This window comes from Plasmodium coatneyi, chromosome 1 (assembly GCF_001680005.1).
Source record: "Plasmodium coatneyi strain Hackeri chromosome 1, complete sequence".
In the NCBI taxonomy this organism is placed as follows: Eukaryota; Apicomplexa; class Aconoidasida; order Haemosporida; family Plasmodiidae; genus Plasmodium; species Plasmodium coatneyi.
In genome coordinates, this window is record NC_033556.1 from 665,980 (window position 1) to 691,067 (window position 25,088).

The 25,088-nt window shown below is 42.7% G+C and overlaps 5 protein-coding genes across 5 annotated transcripts; 2 read left to right on the plus strand and 3 right to left on the minus strand.

Annotated features, from left to right (window-relative positions):
• Positions 1–54: 54 nt before the first annotated feature.
• Positions 55–1,605, minus strand: PCOAH_00001490 (Uncharacterized protein; the record flags this gene model as incomplete). The annotated part of the gene is made up of 3 exons (XM_020056966.1): positions 55–306; positions 595–716; positions 900–1,605. Coding segments are annotated over 3 exons (1,080 nt in total), but the record flags the coding sequence as incomplete, so codon positions are not given.
• A 6,819-nt stretch (positions 1,606–8,424) lies between these two features.
• Positions 8,425–9,741, minus strand: PCOAH_00001500 (Dual specificity phosphatase; the record flags this gene model as incomplete). Its single annotated transcript, XM_020056967.1, has 1 exon — positions 8,425–9,741. The coding sequence occupies one exon, from the start codon at positions 9,739–9,741 to the stop codon at positions 8,425–8,427; it is 1,317 nt and encodes a 438-aa protein (XP_019912384.1).
• A 1,199-nt stretch (positions 9,742–10,940) lies between these two features.
• Positions 10,941–17,002, minus strand: PCOAH_00001510 (Uncharacterized protein; the record flags this gene model as incomplete). Its single annotated transcript, XM_020056968.1, has 5 exons — positions 10,941–11,171; positions 11,286–11,351; positions 11,457–12,893; positions 13,024–13,987; positions 14,202–17,002. 5 exons carry the CDS (start codon positions 17,000–17,002, stop codon positions 10,941–10,943), a joined length of 5,499 nt encoding a protein of 1,832 aa, XP_019912412.1.
• A 1,016-nt stretch (positions 17,003–18,018) lies between these two features.
• On the plus strand, positions 18,019–20,707 carry PCOAH_00001520 (Kinesin-like protein; the record flags this gene model as incomplete). The annotated part of the gene is made up of 4 exons (XM_020056969.1): positions 18,019–18,734; positions 18,837–19,071; positions 19,167–19,292; positions 19,427–20,707. The coding sequence occupies 4 exons, from the start codon at positions 18,019–18,021 to the stop codon at positions 20,705–20,707; spliced, it is 2,358 nt and encodes a 785-aa protein (XP_019912550.1).
• Positions 20,708–22,452: 1,745 nt separating this feature from the next.
• On the plus strand, positions 22,453–24,783 carry PCOAH_00001530 (DNAJ protein; the record flags this gene model as incomplete). Its single annotated transcript, XM_020056970.1, has 1 exon — positions 22,453–24,783. The coding sequence occupies one exon, from the start codon at positions 22,453–22,455 to the stop codon at positions 24,781–24,783; it is 2,331 nt and encodes a 776-aa protein (XP_019912578.1).
• Between the last annotated feature and the right edge of the window lie 305 nt (positions 24,784–25,088).

Genomic DNA, 25,088 nt, shown 5'->3' on the forward strand with positions numbered 1-25,088 from the left:
ACTAATACAAATGGAAGCAAGGACATTTCTCCTTTCCATTCACTCATTGTTACATTATATACGTTGATAACGAATATTCTTCCCCTGCGACCTCCCATTATTTCGTCTTTGACCAGATTGTCCGCCATAAACGGTAGATTCATCTGTTGAGTCACCTATTGTTGTGGAATCTTCGGTGGTATAATTCGTCATGTATTCAGTAGATTCGTCTGTGAATGCACCAATGTTAGGTTCAACTGATCTCCTCCTTCTGCTGCCTCTGCCAGAAGAATAGTTACTTCTCATTCCAGAAAATAAATTGGTATACTAAGAATGGAAGAAAAATTAAAAAATAAAGGTGCAAAAATACATATATAATATATATATATATATATATATATGTGTGCGTGTGTGTATGTGTGAATTTTTCATATAGTTGTAATTGGCATAATTACACTTCTAATGATAAATTATAATTGTAATTATAATTGTTGTGTTACTTACCTTATATAGATAGAATACAACTGCTGGAAGGGCTGTTAATACAACAGCAGGAGGAATGATGGTGGTAAGTGGTGGTAATGAACCACCACCACCACTTCCACCGGTTTGTACATCCACATCAGGGGATGATATATCCGCTTTTGGACCTTTTATATCTACTTCTGGACCTTTTAGGTCACCTTCCACTTTTGGTAATGATACATCTACGTCCCCCTTTGTCTTGTAACCACCTACTGGACGTGGTAAATGAATAAAACAAAATATGTGTACAAAGCATAAGGAAGAAAATATTATTAACGTAGGATGGTGTTGTCCGTGTAGGGAGGGTGCGGATTCGCCTTTCTGTAATAATATACTTTTGGGTTATATATATTTGTTATCTTCCCTTCTTTTCTTTCCTCTTTTATTTGTCTTACCTGCTTCGAGATCGTGAGATACTTCTGCGCGTGTGCTGACGTCAGGGCATTCTAATTTTGGTAGTTCCTTCTTAGTCCCACAGCTTGGGTGCTCCTTCCTAAATTCTCTACAATAATCATTCTTATCTTTCGTACAATCACTACATGACAATGAATAGCCTCCCTGCGCATTCCCCTTCAGCTGTGCGGCATACATTGGATTAGTGGAATAATCATTACAATTGACTCTCTTCTGTAGAGCACCAATGTTATATTTGTAATCAAATAATTTTTTAATCTCTTCGCATTTATATTGCATAATATCAGGGTATATATTAGTGCACTTATTCCTGTTTTTGCTTATATCCCCCCCCCATGGGAATTTATCCAATTCTCTGTAAATTGCGTCCATGGTATGCCCAAAAGTTCCATATGTCTTCAATTTGTTCTTTATTTGAGTACATATCCAGAAGAACAAAAAATAACAAGGTTTCCAATAATCCAGGGTGCCCACATCCTTTGTGCAAGCATAATAGTAGTTCCGAACAATTCCAGGGGCCAAATTCTCATCATTAGTTACATCTTTCACCCGTCTACTTAGTGCCCCTTGTACTCCCTTCAGTACTTCCGGGTTACAGTGTGCCCCTGCACGAACATCCCGGCAACTTTTTTTTCTCGTCCCAAATGTAGCATATTCTTCTTCTGAGGGTAAGGTAATTGTACCTGCCTGCTAAAAATATATAGAATTGCCAGAACTTATGTACACATTCTTTTAAATTTATTACACTATGCACAAATTACTATATACATATCATATATATAAGTGTCCATGTTGTAAAGGAAGGGAGAAAAAGTGAACAGATCCCTTCAGTGTTGGTGCCTTCCCTACCATTCTTTTTACACATCTTTCTGTATGTAATAAGAACCTATTTTTAAAGTTCCTTATTTATTCATAAGGAAGTAAACATATGAAAATTCTTTATTTATATTATAAAGCGATCACCATTGGAAAAGTTATGTATATTTATATCAAATTTTTTTCATTACATCGTTAAATAATGCACATTCCTTAACTCCCCAAATTATGATGATACACTATACGTATGTATTGGCATAGGCATATGCATATATATAGTTAAGTTAAAAAAGCATGTACAAAATATTATGAAATTACCAAAGTGAACAGCAAAAAAAAAGAAAGAAAAAAAAAAAAAAAAAAAAGGGTTAATCAAAAATTTCTTTATGTAGCACATTATTCCACACACACACACACTACACTATACTACTACTATGCTGCAATACATTACATTTGAAACTGTGTATGATCATTATTATTATTCGTATAAGATTTTACTACTACCACATTATGTGCATCTTATTCCTCCCTTCCCTTCCATGTATTATTTTTTCCTCCATTGGCACAATATTGGGCTTAAGGAAAAATTTTCAATTAGATATTATTGATATCCCCCCTCCTTTATGTTTTCCTTCCCTTAAAACTTCAGCATATCATAAATAGTTCCCCTATATTAGATGTGCACCTTCACCTTAGGTGAGCTATCCTTCCCTAATACGCTTTACAAATTACATAAAAATTTCTCTCTCATTTTTCTTTCTCCTCTGCCTTCACTCCTTCTTACATCCTTCTTTTTTACTTCCTTCAATCTTTACATACTCCTTTTTTACTTCCTTCAATCTTTACTTCCTCCTCTTTTCCTTCACTCTCATTCCTTCACTTTTTTTCCTTCACTCTCATTCCTTACTTTCCTTTCTTTTCTTTTGCTCTTTTCATTCTTCATTCTACTTTCTACATTTGTTCCTCAGCGTTCAGGATTCAGGTTTCAGGTTTTAGGGTTCAGGGTTCAGGGTTTAGGGTTTAGGTTTTAGGGTTCAGGGTTCAGGGTTTAGGGTTTAGGTTTTAGGGTTTAGGGTTTAGGGTTCAGGGCTTAGGTTTTAGGGTTGATGATTTTGCGCTTTATTGTTTTAGGATTTAGGATTCAGGGTTTGGGGTTCACGGTTTACGCTTTAGGGTTAAGGTTTTAGTGTTTAGCTTTTAGGATTGAGGGTGTAGATTTTAGGGTTTATGTTTCAGGGCCTAGGGTTTAGGGTTGATGATTTAGAGCTTCAGGGCTTTAGGATTTAGGGATCAGGATTCAGGATTTAAGGTTCAGTGTTTATGGTTCAGGTTATAGTGAGGAAGAACTTTTCCACAAGAACATCATTCCTAGGACTCTAGTACTGAAGACTAAGCCCTATGGTTCAAGTCCAAACCTTCACAGATGCACCATATATGCTAAGAGCTATACCCTGAACAGTAATACTAAATCTGTATAACGTGAAAGCTAAAAACAAAAACCTGAACACTGGACCCTCAAGCGGAAGCCCTGAAGCGGAAGCCCTGAAGCGAAAGCCCTGAAACAGAAACCCTGAATCTAAACCCTGAACCATAAACCCTGATTGCTAAACCACTGAACTCTAAACCCTAAATCCTGAACCCTAAACTCTAAACGCTAATCACTGAGCACTGCACCCTAAAGCCAAAAGACTAAATCCTGAACCCTAAAGCCTAAAGCCTAAACACTGAACGCTAAACCATAAAATCTAAACGCTAAACCTTAAAACCAGAACCCTAAACCCTCAAACATATATCCTAAAATCTAAATACTAAACCCTCAACCTAAATACTGAAAACAAAAAGCGGAAATATAAACACATAACTCTAAAGCCTAAACCTTTAACCCCAAACACTGAACCCTAAATCCTAAAACCATGAAGCGCTAAATCATCAACCCTAAAACCTAAGCCCTGAACGCTAAACCCTAAACCCTAAACCCTGAACCCTAAACCCTGAACCCTAATCCCTAATCCCTAATCCCTAAACCCTAAACCCTGAAACCTAAAGGCTGAGGGCTAAGCCCATATACCATTTGAATTGTGGAATAATATTCCTGTAAACACCTTTTAATCATCCTAACTTTCAAATAATGGAACAATAGAATGAGCTTTGAACTGGTAAAATAGTGTTTGGACTCAATTATGAATCCATGATGTGACAGAATTGTTTGCATGTATTCCTTTAATCTCTTAAATCCTTTATAACCTCCCTGAAACTTCCGTGCACGATGTGCATACTAAATGGAACATGCAATACTTCTCCGAAATTTTCTAAAATTTAAATTAAAAGAAAAGAAATGTATAAAATGCGCACATTAATATGTAAAATGCAATCTGTATCGAAAGTGTAAGGGAGGAAGGTCAATGAATTCAATGCATATTAATATGTTAAATGCATTATTAATTAAGGAAGTAGGTAAATGCTCATATTGTAAATAATGTGTATACATTTTATATAATTGTATGAAATTATACTTATCAGAGCAGAAGAATAATGTGTAAAGAAGGAGATAAATTGGTATGTGGTGTAGAATGTACACTAAAAGAGGGAGTATGAGCTCAAGTAGGGCGGTACAAATTTCTAATTTGAAGGTGTTATTTTCAATCTATGTGTTGAGGTAGAAGGAAAGAATAATATAAATTATTCTTACTAATACAGCAAAAATAATAAATTGTGCAGTGTAAATTATTATGATAGAAATGCCGATACATTCCCTTTCATAAATAATTCAATGCAATTCTTTGCACATAATATCTACTTTCTTTCACCACATTGTATAGATGTATGCTCTATAGGGGACATGATTAAATGTGTATAGTTAAAAAGGAAGCATGTACTGTGTGAATATATGTGAGCTATGTTATATATGGTAAAATATTATTTTATTAATTACCTTTAGCACGAAAATAAAACACTAATTAATAATGTATCATGATATTTTTGATAAAAGGGGAAATGATGTTCTTATATACATATGATGGTTTGATGCATGCATATATGTATACAATACAATATGATTACAAGGATGATTGTGCCATGCACATTATTAGAGAAAATAGGAATTCCATTTGTATATTGAATCATAGGGAACGTGTAATTCCTATATATATCATATATATACATTACTTATATGTGTATACATACATATATATATATACATATATCTGTATATATATTGTTATATATACATTACATATTATGAATATACATACAATAGATATATATGTATATATATATATGTGTGTATTCCATATAATTGAGTACATAAACAGTTCAACACTAAACAATTTATATACATATAAAAGTGTATATGTGAACACAATGCCAGATCCGGCGAAAGCGAGAGTAACATTAATGGTTACTTCACACTGAAAGAATCGATATATATGTATTATTCATATTATATTACATGTTTGGTTTAATAAAAATATAGGAACACATAGAAATATATATTCTACCAACTATACCAACAGGAGGAGGATTTAGCAAAATTACCTTCTTACAAGGACTTCTACAAGATGTTTAAGGAAGGCTGCAGTGACTGTGAGAGTGGTTTTACGCAAAAATTGGGGGATTCCTTAGGCAGGCAGTCCAATATTAGCGATTGTAAGGAAAAAATTGTGAAGGCGTATTGTTGTTTATCGGAGATGAAAAAAAAGGATGGTGCACTATATAAGGAGAGTTGTAATTTTTTCTATTATTGGGTTGTAGATTTAATATCTGGAGTATCAAGTGAGGATTCATTCCTGGAAATAACAGCAGCAGTCATGAATAAATTAAAGGAACTTTTTAAGGACGGTGCGTGTACTATTTTGGACGAACATACTATTGATGTCACCACCTTAAGGGAAATGAAAGCAGTCTTCGACTACTGGCATGACCATAAGGAAATACGAATACTCTTAGAAAATAGTGGGACCCAGTGCAAGAGTAAATATGATAAGTATTTACAGGAAATTATTTCAAACTATAGTGAAATGAAAACATACTGCACCAGTGGAGGAACTGGGAATGATAATTTCTGTTCAGAATTTAATAATAAGTTCAATACTACTGCTCGTAGTGGTAGTGGAACTAACATTCCGAAACCATCAGAATTAACGTGCACATCGGATCCTACAGCGGAAACATTAAAGCAAAAAGTTAAACCATCACTACAGGTTCGTTACTTCTTATTCAGAGTGGATAGTTAAATATTGTGTATATAAAACTTCAAGTACAATGTAACAAGCAGGTGAGGAATACATATATGTATATATTCCTCCTTACTTACATTCTATAGGAAATATGTCCATATAAACTACCTTCCAAAAGAATATACTGTGAGTTCGATCAAGTAGAAGATGCCTGTACTGATGATTCTACAAAAGTGAAGGGGAAGTTGGAGGAAGATAATGATACTAAGCAGTATTCTGATAACATTGTAAAAGCTTGGTGTCACGCACCTAAAATAGGAATAAACAATTTGTCCAGTAAGGATGATCGTTGTAAATTTTTTTATTATTGGTTAGAAACTCCGTTAAGTACAGCAGATGGACTTGATGGAAAATTTTCTTCCATTATGGAAGCCATATACGAAAAATTGAAGGAACTAAACATTCAAGATACATGTGATAATATATACGACGACATTAGCTGGGAAATTTTCAAACAGATGAAAAAGGCGTATAATTATTCTAAGGACTATGCAACTATAAGAGCATGCACACAAGGTCCCAAGGCTCCTAAGTCTAAGTGTACTGAGGGAGATGTCAATTACCTCGAAAAAGTTGTCGCAGCCTATGGTTATATGAATGCAGTATGTGCAAAGGAGAATAGTAAAGATTGGTGTAAAGACTTCCGAACCATGGCTGCTACACACAGTTATGAAGAACTACTGCAAATAAAGTGCAAATTAAAATACACCTCAGATTGTACAAATATTACCGCTGCTATACTCGGTACACTAACCTCGATAAGCCTACCACTGAGTGCCTACTTCCTTTATAAAGTAAGTACTTACATAATTACTAATACACATTATATACATGTAAAAATAGAATAATATATACATACATACACATACAATATACACAATATACACATACACAATATACACATACACAATACACACATATACAATACACATACAACACATATACAATACACATACAACACATATACAATACACATACAACACATATATATACATATACATACATATATATAAGTGCATATATATGTATACGTATATATATACACACAAATATATCCGTTTATAATATTTTTTAGAAGGGGGGGGGAATATATATATATTCATCATTTCTGCGCTTAGTGTGCATATTCAAGGTGCATGTTCACTCCCATACATAGTACAATTAATGAACATTATTCTTATTAACAACTAATATAACAAGTGGGTCATGTTATATATAAGTGGCACACATGTCAACAACACCCTTATTCCCGCCCTTCCTTACTTCCCTTCAGTACACTTCCTTACCTTCTTTGATAAGCAACACCTTCTTTGGAAACAGTTCAGGAAGAAGCAAAACAAGAAAAAAGAGATCCCCTAGACGTCACCACATTGATTCTTTAACAGATTATTCAACAGCGGATACATCCACGATCGACTCATCGGAAACAAGTTCCACACTTGGTTCAATGGAGGAGTCCACGGTACGTTCTGCTCCATATACTTCACGATCTAGCGGAGAAAGAGGAGCAAATAATAATATACAACAGCACGGGCAAAGACAAAGAAATATAAGTTATCATCGAATATAATATCCTCCTTGGAACTACAGTGACCTTATGTTCTGAGGTCATTACCATAGTAATTATACAATGCAGAGAAAAAAGAAAGATTCATGGGGAATGTAAGTATCTAAGCAGCATGCCCTTATGAAAATGGAACAGTCAAACAGCAGATTGGTTCAAGCATTTGTTGGACAACATAGAAGAGGTGAACGGGGCGGATGAGTTAGAACAGTAACAATTGTGTAAGGAATCGTATAAGCCGAACAATCGTTTAGCACCAAAGATGTGGATGCTAATCCCTTGGCATTGTTGTTGTTTGATGAGTGTGAAATGGAAAAGAGAAAATATGCGTTTGTGTGTGTGTGTGTGTGATAAAGGAAATTGTATATTTGGTGATCATTCATTACAAAACACACTTTGACATAAGCGTTAAAAGGGCATATAAATAGAAGTCACATGTAAGAATAATATTTTATTTCCTTCTATTAAAGGGTACACATAATGTGTTATAATATTTTTTCTTTTTTTCTTTCTCTCTTTCTTTCCTTTCTTCCTTTTTTTCCTTTATTCCTTTTTTTGTACTAAGGTGTTTACATGTTCATGTGTAAAATCAATATAAGTTCAAGAAAAAAAAAAAAATTCCCTCAGTTCACGGATTTGTTGGGAAAATTTTTTTACTTGAGATGCAAAGTGTGTTCATTCTCTTCTTTTACAATTTTTTATCTTTGTAATTTTTTGTCCTTAAATACTCTTTCTGAAAAGATCAGCACCTTTTTCCTTTGTTTTCGTATCCCCTTGGGAGTATCTTCCTCCACGCATTTATTTAAGCATATAAATGTAGGAAAAACAAAAAATATTAAAAAAAAAAGAAGTAAATCAAATTAGCGCAGTGGAGGTGAAGAGGAAGGGTAATCAGATCATCGAGTTTTCGCCACCCCTCCCCTGCAGCACCTTCTGCAACTTCAAGTACGCCTCGTCGTTGCAGGGAAGGCGGATAAACATTTGTGTGTCCAATCGAAGTCGTTGCATGAACTCGCCAACATCGGAGCGAACAATAGGTTGTGTCATGTCGGTCGAGTTGGCAGGGCCACCATGAAAAAAGGATCGACATATCTGTGCAAAGCGCTCAAGGAGGGGGGTGCACACTTCTTCGAAGGTAGGGTCAAGCAGCAACAAGTAGAATTCGCGAAAGTCCCTTGTCAACACGTAGTTAAATCGTTCGTCTATCTCTGTGGGTTTCGTATACACGCTGTCAGAGTTGGTGCAGGCGTCCACATCGGTAAAGTGATTCATTAGATTGGTCAGCGTGAGTGCCTTACCTGCTGCATCGATTCGAAAAATGAGTGTGACTTCCCCGGGGGGGTGGACACATTGGGGAGGTTCCACTAGAGATGTTCCTTCCTTGCCGCCACTACTAATAAGCCTACGCAACTCAAACAGACGCAGCAACTGCGAGACGAAGCTCAAGTTCGGGTTGGACAGAGGGCGCCGCTTCTTCACCAGGTCGAACGCATCACCAAAAGATAACTCCAACCGGGTCATGAGAAAAAATATAACTATGATGACAGACCTGGAAACTCCCTTCTTGCAATGCACAAGAATTTTGTTTCCTTCATCACTGCTTAGCATTGCTTCGATGAAGTGAGAAGCATCCAACAGAGTGTAAAATATTTCTTCTCTTAAGTCGTCCTTCACGTAGTAGGTTCTGTACGAAAAGGAGGCTTCAAATTTGTTTGGGCATTCTTCCCCTGCCATGTTAACAATGTGGGTGATTTTTTTTTTTCTCAAATTTTCCGCGTTCAATGCGAATTCGTATCCACTTAACAATAACCGACCGTTCAGGAGCTCCGTGCAGGTGGAGCTGCTTGCGGTGAGGACATCTTCCTTGTCCGACAAGGGGGTGCCACTCGGGGGGTCACCCCTGAGTTCATCAGATACGTTATCCTCGTCGTCTTGTTTTTCTTTTTTTTTTCTTTTTTCTTCTTCCCTCTTCCGTCTAAACGACCTCAAGTTCAACTTCCCCACCTTTATCCGTCCAATGGGCAGCTGGATGGTCCGTTTTGAGGTCCCCAGCGGAGGAGACTTTCCCCCTCCCTCGTCTTCCTCCAAATGGGTGGTGTCATCTTTCGTGGGGGGGATGCTCCTTCTCTCTTTGTCGTCCTTGCTATTATCGCCACGGAGTGCGGCATTCACGCGGTTTATGCCGCTCACCCCCTCGTCCTCTACCATCTAGTTTTCCACCCAGTCGGAGCATCCCTTTTTGCTTAAACAAAGGTGGAAGCAATTAGAGACAAATCCACATGGAGGATGAACGTGCGGGAAAGGTACCTCTCTACCTCTCTGTTAGTCCACCCGAATGGTACTTCCTCCTAGGAGCGAACTCACCTTGATGGATGAGCAAATTTTTGTGCCTTCGTAATTTTCCCCAGGGGAGGACGAACATAACTAAGGCGGGGACTTGCTCGAGGTGACTGATGTAAATAAAGAAGAAGTAGTGACTACTTCCTGCATGCTCGCAACTTGGGAAACAGCTCCGATGAGCAAGCCTTCTTCTCTCCCCAAACAGCAATCTCGTTGGTGTCCTTATGTGGTGGGGCTATCATAACAATATTTGCTTGTCTCCTTGGGTCAAAATTACGGCATTCCTCTTTTGGATTTTTTTTTTTTTTTTTTTTTTTTTGCCAAGGGAAGAATAAATCTTTTCCAGCTGTGTGCACGTCAGTGGGGGAAGGAATGAGAAGAAGTGCCTTCCCCGCGAGGTTCCATCTGCGACGTTCAAATTGCCACGTTAAACCTGCAATATCCGGGGGAGTTATCACACACCGATCTACTTCCCTTCACAGAGGTGACGCCCTGCACAGCGTTCAGCTCCCCCGGTTAGTTGCGTTCGTCCCTAGTGTGCGGCGTGCCATCGCTGGATGATGAGGTCTCACTATTGGGGTAAGTCATCACATCCTCCACTCCGCATTCCACCCCCTGCTTTTTTTTTAAAAAATTTAAATGGAGCAATTTCGCATGAGAGGTCCCCGTCGCGATATCCAAGTAACTTCTTAACAATGACGCGGGTTTGTTAATTACAAAAACAAAACGCCATGAGGGGTAGGTTTGAAAGTTGCTGCACGTATGTACAACATGCACACAGTGACAAGTGGAGGAAGACAAACAACACAAATGTAGCACAGGTGTGCCTTCACCAATTTGTCTGCACGGGTCAAACAATATTTTGCCAAAAATGAGATGCGCACAAGTGAGGGAAGAAAAAAAACCTACTCGTGCGAGTGAAGCGTGACGTTGGAAAGACATACCGACAGCGGATCCCCACGAGGGGAGAATGACAAAAGGAAAAAAAAACAAGTAATGCAATTATAAACGCACATGCGTTGTGTCCCATTTGAGGGACCCCCCAATAGCAGTCGCAAAAACGGATATTACACATATTTAAAGTAAAAAACGGTCGCTTTTGCCTGACCAAGCAATCTTTTTTTCCTATCCAGAGGAGTTAAAAAAATGGTGAAATCCTTCCACTCATCTTCCCCCATTTTTATGTGGGCAGTGTAGGTGACATTCATTCCTTGGCTTCTCACGTTGGCCTCTCTGATGACTTTATTTTTTAAAACTAGCTTTACGTTACAGGAGTGGAAATCTCGCACAGCGGCCACCTTAAGGGGGAGGGAAAAAGGAAGGGAAGACGTAAAACATTATAGGTATATGGCGACGTAGGCGACCACGAAAAGGGGTCCTTTCTTTATTGCATATCGCTTCTTATATGTTACCTTCCGGGAGACCAGCTGGCCCACGCACTTGAGGGACTCCACTTCACAGGGTGCCCTTCCTTTGATCTGCGAGCAGAGGGGGTAGAGAAAAAATTCAAAATGAAGCTTTACTACACAAGGGGAACGTATGGTGGGTCCAAATGGGGAGGTGACCACGCCGCCTATACTCACCGATCTGTACACGTAGGTCGAACTGGCAACATAGGGAACTGCCACCGATGAGAATACACGAGGAGGAGTTGGCAAATCCATCCGGTAGACAACCTCCAAATACACCTTCATGAAAGCCAAAACTTTTTTTTTATTCACCATCCCGTCTTTAAAGAACTGATTATAAAGCTCCTTTATTTTCTGAACATGTTCATAAAAAAAAAACTTGGAAGCTGCAACTTTCCATAGGGTCATTACGTAGTCGAAGACGTCTGGAAAATTCTTCCCTTGTGTGTTTGTCACCTCTTTCGCGAAAATGTTTTTTCTCATTCTTTTTATCTTCCTCTTGTTTAGGTAAAAGTGCACCAGGTCGTGTAGTGTGCAGCTGCCTATGTTGAACACGGCTCGGTGTCCCCCGATGCGTTTGCCTCTCCGTTCGACGCACCCTTCATCGCTCCTCCCTCCACTACTACTTCCGTTGCTGTCTTCACCGCTATCCACGGGGGGTGCTCTGACCACGCAGGACGGACTGAGGAACAAAAAGGGGATCACCTTGTGCCGCAAGAAGGAGCATAGCACGAACGTGGATTTGAGGAAAACCACATAAAGAAATAGGACCCTTTTGGACAGCCCCGCGAACAAATGCCTGATGCCGGCAAGGGTTAGAATCCCCAGTGTAGTTTCCACCAGAGAAGTGATAATCCTTTCTATGTTGCACACAAAATAAGTGAGCGTGAAATTTATTTCATCCCGAATGTCACCGACCAGAGTTAGCAGATCTTCTACAGCTCGGTACATGTTCATTTGTACCTTCACAAAAAAGCCATAAAGAAAAAAATTTTCCTGGAAAATGCGTACCTCCTTCATGCACTGCTCAGAGATCAGTAAATACTTTATCGGACTTAAAAAAGTTTTCCAATCTCCATACAACTTGTTCCTCTTTTGACAAAAAAAGTTACAATAATTCGATAGCGCTCTGAACCACAGCCTTATATCTCCACTGTTTGCCAAGACAAACAACTTTCCAAAGATAGCATAGCCATGTTTGTAGAATCCTGCACACATGCAATATTTACCTGACCTGTACAGGTAAAAAAGGGAACTTTCATTTTTTTTTAAATTGGCTACTTGGACATTTTCTTCCGATGGTACTCTTTCTTGGTATTGTAACTTTTTGTAAATGTTTTGCACTTTCCTTCGCAGGGACTTGTTCGACATGGACGAAATGGAGCTGCAATCGGACTGCTGGTCGCAATCCGCCGAGCTGGGTTGGCCGTCTGATGAGGCGTACGTGGATGGGGGGGTGTCACTACTACGGTTGCCATCGCAGCTATCGCTGTTATTGCTGCTATCGCCGCTACCATCTACACTGTTTCTGTTACTGCCATCTCCGGAGTACCCCCGTGCAGCTGCTTTTTCCTTTCCCCACAGTTGGTTGCCATCACCTACTAAATTTACCTGACCTGTACATATTTTTTTTTTTTTTTTTTTTTTTTTTTTGGCTAGTCCCCCTGATGGCATGCCAAAACGGTGTGGCCTTCTCCTTAAACGGAAAAATATGATTTAGGATGCTGAGAAAAACGTAAACCTTCTTTCGTAGGGCCGTCGATACTTCCTCTCCCTTCCCGTAACTGACGAGGGATAAATGAAAGAGGTGTCTCATGTTGTGATAGCTAGCTGGGTGGTCATCCTCACGCTGGCAAATGTTGAAGGTTTGAAGAAATTTACTTGTCTTAAGAAAATAAACGCGGCCATCACCCTTAGCACGGCTAACGAGTGTGTCGAGGGAAGTCTTTTTTTTCTCCTCCTCTGTTAGTTGGTTGGACGACATGCCATATTCGTCGTTTCCTTTCCCACGGGGGGAATAATCCCCTTCCAACTCCTGACCATCTATCAGCAAATAAAAAAAGGGGTCCTTCAAAATGTGCACAATTTTTTCCGCACGGAGGGCAAAGAGGAGGTGAAAAAATGGAACAAACTCGTTGCTGCAGAAGGACTGGAAAAGGCAGTTCAGGAGGTGCTCATTTGTGTGGTTCCCTAAATTGGCGGTAATACTAAGCAGGCACGTCTGCATGGCACTTTTGAAGGCACCGCTTTGCTGATAGGAAGGGTCGTTGTTACTTCCCGCGGATGGATCGTTCAACCTGTTCTGCAGCAGATCGGTTAAGAAGAGGTCAAAATTTGTCTCGTCGCGCGGTTCCACGTCTGATGATGCAATGGTTTCTCCTATCCCCCTGACTGTGTGTAGCCTATCAGCACGGTCCAGGTGAGTCCCACTATGCGTGTACTTACTTCTCCCCATGTGGGCACCCCTACCAACGTCGTAGACATTCTTGCTCGTGTGATATGTCTCCCCGATTGTTGGACTGTTCTCCACCCCCTCTGCAGAGGTATCCACATTGGCGTCCTCCTTATTGTTCATACAAAAATGGAAGAAAGAATTAAACAGATTGAGAAAGTCCCGCACGTCTTCATCGCACACAATATACTTGCCAAGAATGGTCAGCGTTTTTAAAATGCACAGTTTGGTCGATACACTGTCAATGCTATGTCTGCACAGGAAGAACAACAACCTTATAAACATCACTCTGTGTAGGATCGAATCCTCTGGAATGTCTTCTCCCGATGGTAGTCCTTCACCTTCGTGGTGAACGTGGCCCAAACCATGTGTCCTGTTAAGTCCTGTGCGGTCCAAATGTCGGCTATATATATATTTTTTTTTTTTTTTTTTTTAAAAATGCCTTCTTAAACTGGGAAAAAAATGACTCTTCCGAGGTGAGGTACTTTAATTTATCCCTGCACACAAAGCTGTGGAGTTTTATTTTATTTTTCATTAGCCACTTGTAGCAGTAGAGAAAGATTTTTTCTTTTCTAAGCTTCCCTCGTTTGTCTGTTTTAACTGGTGTGTATAATGAATCCTTCATGGTTTTCTTCTTGGGTAGACTATGTTGGTCGTTACTTATTTCGCTAATGGCATCGCTTAGTGAGCTTTTTCCTGAGTCATCCTCCCCTTCATCTTCAAAGTAGGGGGTGGTGGGCTGCCTACTGTTGAGTAACGTTCCGTCCTCCCTCTTCGGTGGGGCGTTACTTTCTCTTCTGGGATGGTGCCTTTTCGCTGGTTCTTCCTTCACGTGGTCAGCACGCTCGTTCCCTGGGTGGATCTCTTGTTCCGCCTCGGGATCCTCCTTCAACTGTTGTTCCTGCTGTTGCTCTTGCTGATGATGTTGTTCCCCCTTGGGTGTGCCCCTTCCCCTTATCTTCAGCGTTATGTCCAGATTCTTCACGTTAATGTCGCTGGCTTGTTCGCTCTCCTTCGCCAGCTGGACAAACTTTTCAAAAAAGAGGTCCATCCTTTGCTTTCGATTGGGTCCTTCCATATTTGCCACGTTGGGCATGCTCTCCTGTGCGAAGTGTTCTTCCTCGGCGTCGCTGTCGACACTTCTGTCACTATCGCTCAACGTTATGGTGAAACAGAATTGCCCCTTGTTTTCTCTATCCACGTCATTTTCGCAGCTGGATCTTTTTTTTTCCTCGCGTTGGAAGGAAATTTCCTTATGAGAAGGACTGGACAATTCGTTTCCTCCTGTTCCCAGCGGCAGGTGCTCCTCTCCCCCCATTGCATAATCGGGTGTAAACTTGTGCTCCCCTTTGGGGCAGTCGTCCGGGTTAAGCATCTCTACGGGGAGACTATCCCTCATGGTGCACACAAAGTTTTGAATAAACGGGTCATGGTGCGCTCGACTCAAGACGGGTAAGAAGTTCATTTGGGAGTGGTTGGGATGGCTGCCCGGTGTGCTCACTTCACCTGCGTTTTCCTCTTTGCAGTGATTAGGAAGGTGTTGCGAAATGGATCCCCGTTTTTCACCTGACCCGTTCAGGTAATTATCCCCATTGGCTGCCTTAAAAAACTGGTACAGAATTTTCACAAACATGAAGAGGGCAGGACTATCACCACGACAGAGCGGCAGACAGTTTAGCCAGTCTACCAATTCGTACTCTCGGACAGTGGACACGAAGGAGAAGTAAGCAAAGTGGAAGCTGCTGACCCGTTGTTGGAATGTGTTTGTTCTCCCTGATAGGTCTTCCCCAAATGGCAACACATGAATGTTTTTTTTTTTAATAAAAAATAGCAAACTTTTGAGAGCGAAATAGGTTAGATGTCTCCTCTTCATCAATTCCGTTTGTGGTATCATGAGCAAAAATTTAATTGAAATAATGTGCAAATTTTTCAGGAACTCATTTTGATTGCTTAACAATGTTGTGCTGTGAAAGTACGCACGGAGAATAGTCATGGCTGCCTCTTCACTGGTACAGAGATTTTCCTCTTCGCTGAACAGACTGTTGATCGTTTTCCACAACTTTCTAAAAAGAAAATAACTTACGTAGGGCACCATGTGGTTCATTCTGTTCGCTATTTTTGATAGGTACATAATTAGGGTGAATGTGAATGGGTTGTCCAGGATGGGCCCTTTTTTCACTTCTCCAGGAGATTGCTTTTTTTTTTCTGTGTGACTTTGTTTTTTCGCTTGGCTCACATCTTCATCGGTGCATCTCCCCGTATGTGTCTGTGTGTCACCCGCTGGGCGGTCTTCCCGATTTGTAGGCGCAGACGTGGTTTGCTTCCCAACTGTGGGGATCTCCCTTCTTGTAATTGATCGCCCCATGGCACTGTGGTAGAGGCCTCTCACCACGTGGTACAGAACGTCGTGTGAGAGAAAAGGAGTCCACCGTGTGAGGACGAGCAACGCCAAAGCGAATTCATCATAATTTATTTTTTTAAAAATGACCCTCAAAATCATATTCACAAGATGATTACATCCACTAAAGTGTTGGCAAAAGAGGAGGCAAAGTTGGAGTCCATAGGTTCTGTTCAATTTGTCTTCCCCATTCAGTAGGTTAATGACGTTTAGGGTCACGAAGTCGCTTATGAAGATGGCTTCATTTTTTCGAACCACGTAGGAATGATCCCGATGTTTCCCCTTTTGGAAGGAATAAATGGGAAAGAACAGGTTTTCAATTTTCTGTGCATTTTTGGCTAGCTGGCAGTAGACATAGTTTTTTAAACCTGCATGAGGACTCAACTTTATCACGTCCAGAAGGAGGACAATACAGCTGTAAGCAACTGTATAGCTGTTTATATTACTCTGTTCATTTTTTAACAAAATGTGCGTGACGCTCTGCACATCGATCGACGTTAGTATTTTTTTTTCTTCCACTTGGTCAAAGTAGATTACGTGAGACAAGAGGGAGATGTATTTGAAAAAACTTGCTAAGGTAGGGTTGGTGTTTTTTAAAACGTTCTTCACGTCGAAATATGTGTTTACGTAATTCTGTTCCTCGAGGAAGAAGTAATTTGAGTAGCTCAAAAATTCATATTTGTCTTCTTCATCCATTGCGGGGGTGGTCAAGGGAGGAACATCTTGGGGACCCTCTCCCCGTTGGATATTATGCTCCTCATCGGTGATCACACCAGGGATGGGAGTTGTGACTGCCACGTTGGCCATATCTTGGGAAGCCTCTCCATCGACCCTGGAGGCACTTGCCATGGAGTCTTCTACCCCCTCCATATTGCTATTTAGAAACCATTAGGGGGGAAACCTGTAACGTTTAACTTTTTCCCCTGTGCATTTCCCCCTATGGACGAGGACCTTTCCCCCCCTAAAAGTGTAAACCCTCCAGAGGGAAGAAAACCTCCCCCTTGGTAGGAAGGAACTCACACGAATGCGAGTTGCGTGCCGCACAAAGGGAGAAGAGGTCCCTTCCTTTTCTCCACGGGCGACGCTGCCTCTATGATGCCTTGGCCCGGCTCCCACATGAGGGGTTTCTTCCCCGCGATGCGGACGATGCGGACAAAGCAGGAGAGAGGGAACTCCACTTCCACGTATCGAGCATATCGCAAAAAAAAAAAAAAAAAAAAAAAAAAAAATCCCCCTTGGTACTATGCTCTCCCTACGTGGATGCACATGGAAAATGTACCTAGAGCTGGCACATGGGGAGAAAAAAATATTCTATTGGAGAGACCTCACCGCGCCGTTGCGCCCTCTTCATCCTTTGTGTACTGTGCATTGGGGAACCCATGGGTCGTTCGCTCTGCCCGTTTCGGCGAAAAAGCGACGGTCACCGGAGCAGCGTTCACCTGAGTGTAAACTGCCCACCTGGCTGGTGGGCTTGCCCCAAGTTGGGCGCCGTTACCATGACCGAAAAATAAATGAGCGGCCTTTTTGCCCGGCAGCCGGCTCGCCCCCACCCCCCCGCAGCGGAAATGCACAAAAGGGCCTACAGCGAATCGGGGGCCCTGTCGAAGATAGCGCAGAGTGAGAAGCGGAGGGGAAAAAAAAAAGGAAAATAAAAAACCAACATGGGAGAAGAATGAGACAAAACGGAGATTAATCCAGCACACGCAACTGCATCTGGCCGCTCTGCTTCCTCCCTATGCATCGAAATATGGGCCTTGTTGTTCACGCAAGCTGGATAGATCAGAAAAATAAATAGATAAAATGGCTTAGCTGAACCCTTGCCAATATGCATCCCCTTGGGGAAGAGGGCCAGGAGAGGGGGTCCCCCAACTAGCAGCACCACCCAAATGGGGGGAATGAGAAAGGATAGAACTGCACGTGTACCTATTACTGGTTGCACACACGTGAACACCCTTGTAGGAGGCGAACGGGAAAAGGGCCTACATAGCTACGAATCGACTCACCCAGAGGACGCACGCACACACAAGCTCGAAAGCGTCGTTGTAAGGATAAAAAAACTGGAGGAAAACGAAAAACCAACTTTACACGCAGACCCGAAGGACAAAACGATCCTCTACTTCGACAAGGACTTCGAGATAGAGCAGTACCACTTTGACATCGTATTTGACGGAGATGACGACAATGAAAAGGTTTTTCTAGAAATAGGAGGACACACAATTGTGCACAACGTCTGTAGGGGATTTAAAGAAACGGTCATTGCTTATGGGCAGACAGGTAGTGGGAAAACCTACACTCTTTTCGGGTCGAATCAAGAACTGGGAATAATTCACTACTTCCTACGCGACCTGTACAGAGTGAAATGTAATGATCTGCGGAAGAAAACGATCTACTTGAGCTTGTATGAGGTCGTTGGAGACAAGCTGGTCGACCTTATGACAAACGTGAGCGAGAGAAACACTCAGTTTTACACACAAGACTATTACTTGAAAACCATAAGACACTCCTACAAGGTGGTTAACATTTCAAGCTTCGAAATGGCCAAGAAAATTATCGACACGGCTTGTCTCATGCGTAACGTGGAGGCCACCTCACAGAACCGCAGGTCCGTATCACAGGGGCCGTGCAACGGTGTACCCATTTAAAGTAGAAATGGAGCGTATCAGATTAGCGGCTAACTCGATTGACTACCTGCTCTCCCCCCCAGGTCGAGCCGCTCCCATGCGATCATCCACCTTTTCGTGAACACGTCTGACTTGATCCACCATGACGGAATGGAAACTACCAGGGACTACTACGGCGTCCTCACCTTCGTGGACTTAGTCGGCTGCGAACGGGAGGAGTTCAACACACAGGGGAGCCAAAACAGGAACGAAAAAACGTCCTCCAAGTTTCTGAATTCCTCCCTCACGTCGCTCAACAAGATGCTTCGCAAGATGCAGGTAAGGTAGCTCACCCGTTAACTGTCTCATCGCTTCAATGAGACAGTTGACCGGTGTGCATGCACCCATTCCTGAACCCATTCCCCCCCTCCCAGATGGGAAACCTGGACGAGTCGGACAAACGGCAAAGCGTGCTGTGCAAAGTTCTCTTCAATTACATAAAGAAGACCTGCGGCGTGTGCCTCATCTTTTGCTTCAACCCGAGACAGTGCCAGAAGAGCGTTCGTACAGGGAGAGTTGCGTCAAACGGGACGACGCAATGTCATGACATCGCACCACTGTCACAACGATGCCACGCCAATGTCGAATCACTGCCATGCAAAGTGGATGTCCGTTTTTTCCCGTCCCCCCGCAGCTGACCAGCTCGACGCTCATCATGGCCAGCGAATGCAAAAAAATAAAAAGCAAAAGGAAGCAGCTGCTTTACGTGAAGACCGAAAATAGAGATCACTTTTTTAAAAGAATAACCCACGGGAAGGGTGGAAGGAACAATGGGGGGAGCCCACTGTCAGGTGAATCCCATTCGAGGACAAGCAAGAGGGATTCATCGAAGGAGACGTGGACTGGAAAAGAAGCAGATGTAGGGGAAGAGGCACCTTCTAATGGCAACGCAATCAGTGACGACGCCACGATGGTGCTTGTTCACTCGGGTGACGTAATGGGCCACCAAAACGGAACGCACGTCATAACCCTTAGAAAGGGGAACGAAAAACAAGAAGCACTTAAAAAGATAGTGTGTGAGTTGGTTCACATGAGTAAGGAAGAAGAAAAGGAAAAGGAGAAGACGATTCAGAAGCTACACAGCGATGTGGACAGATTAACGAAGGAGTGTTCCCACTGGAAGAGACAAGCGCACAACTACCACAAGAAGCTAATATTGCTACATAGGAACTACGCAAAGATTAGAGAGCTGCTATTTAACACGTTACACAGTGGGGGGAACGACATTTCTGTAGGAACGTTCCGCTCATCGACGTCGTGTTACTCGTTTGTTCAGCCCGATGAGGACAACTCCCTCATTGGTGGGAATATATACGTAGGAAAGGATGATCAGCGCGTTAAGAAAGAATCTCCCCCCTGGGGGAAGAAACAACTCACTGAAAGGGATGATCCAGTTAGGCAGGGAGATGGTATACCAACGGGGGACGTCACCTCGTACGAAAAGAAACATTATGGTGTTTCATCTGGCAAGGCAAGCAACCGGAGTGATCTCTCCAAAGGGATGGATTCTTTCACTGGATCAAAGCAGGGAAGGAAAGAAGAACAGCACCGTGGTGGCTATTCCCATCAGGTGGAAAATGTAGAATATTTCGATGCAGACACGTTGGAAAAGAGGCACAACAAGGAGGGTAGTACGCAGAGAAAGGGAAGCTACTCAGGGATTGCTTCACAATCATCCACTTTATTACATCCCGACCGTGTCTACGTGGATGGTATTGAAACAAACCTTGTCCAGCAGAACAGTGAGCAGACCCTTATAAAAGGGAGCAGCTCGGCGAAGGTAGTACCAACAGGAGGAACTCCATTGGAGACAAAGAGGGACGTCAGAAATGCCAACCATATCACCATCGACTCGCTCACAACGAAAATAAGGAACCGTATTTTGAAGTCCAGGAGCTTGTCCACGGCGGGGTGAGGGGCTGGGTCTGCACGTCAAGCAGTCTCTTCATATGCGCCGCACGCGTTTGTTTGTGTTTTTTTTCAAAACCGATCCTGATCAAGGGGGGAGTTTACAATTGGGGGAGTTTACAATTGGAGGCGTCTCTCCATCCGCTCACAGCTGCATTCGCCCGTTGTTCCTCCTTTTTCTCCTGCCAAAATTGCGTCACCCTAAACCATTTAGCATTCTTCCACGTGCATACACGAGCAGCACGAATGCCGCATCGGTGTGTACCCCTCCCCCCGGTGGAGAAAAACAGGAGCTGGGCGCAGTCACCATTTAATCCACCCTGCATTTGTGCACCTGCACCCTGTGGTGAAGAGGGAGTCCTCTCATCATGGGTTTTTTCCCCCCCTACATTGCTATACACAGCAGTTGTTATGGACGTTGATATTTTGCCGACCTAAATGGAACGACAACGAACAGAGGATCGCTGCTGCGTAGGAGGTGAACCAACCAAATGGGTGGGACGCCACAGGAACAGTAATAAATGAAGAAGGTAGGGTCAATCATCAGGCAGGTTAAAAGGTGAACGTTTTGGGGAGCAACAGAAAAGGGAGAAAGTTTATTGCGGTCACTCTGTCGCAAATGCGTCTCCTTCCCGTTTACTTAAAAAAAAAAAAAAAAAAAAAAAACTTAAATGGATAATCACCCCCCCCCTGTACACAGTCAATCGGTTAAGTATACCTTCTTACTTCACTTTTTATGCCACGCGTGGCCGACGGACGGTCGCAGGGAATTTAAGCATTTGCGTCACCAGTACAATAACCATTTTGCGAAACACTTCGCCGCTTCACTATGTTGTGATGCTAATTTTGCTAAGTTATGTGGTACTTTTTTTTTTTTTTTTTTTTTTTTTTTTTTGCGCGCAACAAGGGGGCGGTCCTTCCACCACGTCGGCGTTATCATCCATGTGTCAGCGGCCTCCTCCTGCCACTTGGGATTTCATTTTTTTGCGGACCATATTTTTTTCGTTGCGAATTCTCGGTTTGCCTTTTGTTTCACGATTTGATTTGCGCGGTTTTATGCTTTTTTTTCCTTCTTTTTTTTTTTTTTTTTTTGGCGCTTGTGCTGCAGCTTTTTTTTTTTCGCTGTTCGCGCTACTTGTGCTGGTGTTTTTTTTTTTTTTTTTTTTCCTTCCCGATTGGCTCACCCGTTCAAGGCACCAACTCGGCCGGAGAGATGTTGATAAAGCAGCTGCCCATTGAAGAAGCAAACGAATCGTGCGTGTTTGCATGGTTCCTCTAAGTAGGCAGTTGATCTCTTTTTTTATGTTTCTTTTTAACGTCGTCATGTCCCGCTTTGAATTTTTCAATTCCCCCCTCTATACAATATAGCCGTTTGAGCACGCAGCTTTCCCTTTTTTTTTTTCGAATGATTTAATGGGACGTTCATTTTGAAGTCCTCTCTTCCCTCTACCCCACATACACACACGCACACACAGTTGTTCTCGTTACTGCTTTTTTTTCTTCTTCTCTTATCATATTTGAGCCTTCTCATTGTTTTCATTTGCTTCGTTTTATTTCCCCATCAAAAGGGAATGGGGAGCAGCCAGTCTCACGCGAAGGACACAGCATCGCTGACTCGTGACGGCTGCGTTGGAAGAGTCCTTACCAGTGGATGATTGGCCCCTTAGATATACATTACATGGTGGTCCATTTAGCCACACTGTTCGCTGCCCCCCTCAACAGACGAACACGTAGACGCCTACCCAGTTAGTCATGTCCAACTGGGGGGGCTTCTTCGGGGACTACGGGAGTTGGTTCACCTCCCCTAGCAGTCACATCTCGACAGGGAACGTAGGAACTCCTCCCAATGTGGATACGAACATGCCAACCAACCTCGCTGCAGCGGCAGCCACAGCGAATAATTCCAGTACTTCATCCTTCTTCGAGGATAACCTAGACCCCAGGGTTAGGGAGGGAGGAAAGAATAGCACCAGCAGCGGAGGGAACCCTCATGACAAAGGTCGCCATAATAAGTACAAATTCAAGAACAGCAAAAAGGACAGGTTAGGAGAAAGAGGCAGAGGTGGAAGCATGGATAGTGGATATAGGCACCGCAGCAGTAGCAGTGGTAGTAGAGAACCCGGAAGTGACAGAAGCAGCAAAGGGGAAAGAAGAAGTTACAAGGAGAGGAAGGGTGTAAGGAAGGAGGAAAGGGGTAGGGGCAGCACTTGTAGCGAAGCTGGGTCAAGTGGTCATCCGGGTGGGACTGCACAGAGTAGTGCCTCCCCCAGTGGAAGTGGTGAAAGCATTAGTGGATTTTTTAGTAACCTCGGTTTGGGTAACTTCTTTTCCAACCTGGAAAGCCCAACATTTTGCAACGAATATAAAACGGGGTACTGCCTGGACGAGGAAGCAAAGAGCGTCCTCGGGGAAGGGGGAGATTCTTCGAATAAATCCTCCTCCAAAAGGGGAAGCAAAATAGGCGTAGGTCTAGATGGAAACACAGGGGTGTTTAACAGTGATTCCCCGGAAGGCACACCCATATGTGTAGATACAACCTACTACGATATTCTAAATGTGAAGCCTACTGCTACGTTCAGTGAAATAAAAACCAGCTATTATAAGTTAGCGCTGAAGTGTCACCCAGATAAAAAAGCTGATGATCCAGAAGCGAAGGAGAAGTTTCAAAAAATCAATGAAGCATACCAGGTGTTAAGTGACGCAGAAAGGAGAGCAGACTACAACAAATATGGACTGAATGCAACGAAGGACATGGTGGTTATAGATCCATCTCTGTTATTTATGATGCTATACAGCTCAGATGAATTGTCTGACTACGTTGGTACCTTACGTGTGGCGTTTTTCATAAAATTGGCGTTCGAGTGTAATAGTACCATTGAAGACATGCATACACAGGGGGGGAAGATGTTCTCTGAAATGGAGGTGGAACAATCCAAGAGGGAAGTGGAGTTGGCTCTACTTTTAAGAAAGAGATTACAACCATATGTTGATGGGGATACAATGTGGGCAGAAAGAATGGAAAAAGAGATCACCGAATTGTTGGACAGTTCATTTTCTAGCTCTATTTTAGAATCCATTGGATGGAACTATCGTAATAGCGCTTCGTCTTTCATTGCAGAGGTGACTACTCTGTGGGGCATGGGTGCTACCGTTCCTAACATACAAGCACAGAAAAGATCTGTTCAGAACAACTTTGGGCTAGCTACCTCCCTCATTAGTACCTTCTTCACTATGCAGAGGATGGCTGCTTACAACGAAATGAATGAAAGCCTTGAAGGGGCAGATTGGGGCGAGAACGCCAGGATCATCGAGGGGGAGAAAGACACCCACGGCGAAAGTAACTCCCAAAAGGAACAGCCAGATTATACTGGAAGTGGTAACTTGGGGGACAACGCCAGTGTAGGTTATTCCAGTGGAGCCAACTCCGGTGGAGCCAACTCCCATGATAAATCCACAGGGGGGAAGTTCACCCATAAAGTTGCGGACAAGTTTAGTGACCTATTTGGGGAGAAGCGAAAGGAAAGGAAGAAGCAGAAGAAGAAGGACAGGGAGGGGGCGACCTCTTCAGGTGCGGCGTTTGGTAGCAGTGGAACCGGTCTAGCAGATTGGCTAACGCAGCCCAGGGGAAGCACCACGGATGTCATGCAAGACGGAATTCCTCACCCGCAGCAGACACGTGATTATAACCCAGGAAAGCAAAAGGCATGTTCGAAAAAAGGCATGGATCGAGAAGCCTACCGGGAGAAGAAGAACAATGAAGCGTTTGGCACCATTATAAAAAATGTGCTCAAGGTGGTCCTGTGGGATATTGAATGCACCGTGAGGAAGGTGGCCGAAAAGGTCCTGCGAGACGAAGGGGTGCCCATCCAAACAAGGTTGGAAAGAGCCAAGGCGTTAAAACTACTTGGGAAAATTATGCTCAGGTTGTCTAAGACGAAGAAGGATATGAGCGACTCAAAGGAGTTCGACGTGAGTCAACTATTGGAATCGGTCATTCTGAAGGCCGCGGAAAAAGCGGCGGCGGAAGAGGAGGCTGCGTCGAGACGGGAAGGCGAGGATTTCTTTAAGCGGGAGGACTACTAATAGTGGCAGACGCGGTCACCACTACACTGACTTCGCGAAATGCACCAAAATTTGCCAACTCTACATTTGAGTTTTTTGTGAGAAAAAACATACGTCTGGAGGGGGAGGTGGTCCGCATGGGTAAATTACCCGACCCCCGGCGTGATGCAGAAAGGGAAGATTCCCAGTGGGTTGTTTACGCAAGTTGGGGTTGCCGAAGAGGGGCTACACACAGCAGTGTGAGCTGTTTCCACCACCACCCGCAGCGAGTGGATCACATGCCGTGCCAACTTTTGCCACTTCGGAAAGCCTTCATTTTTTTTTTT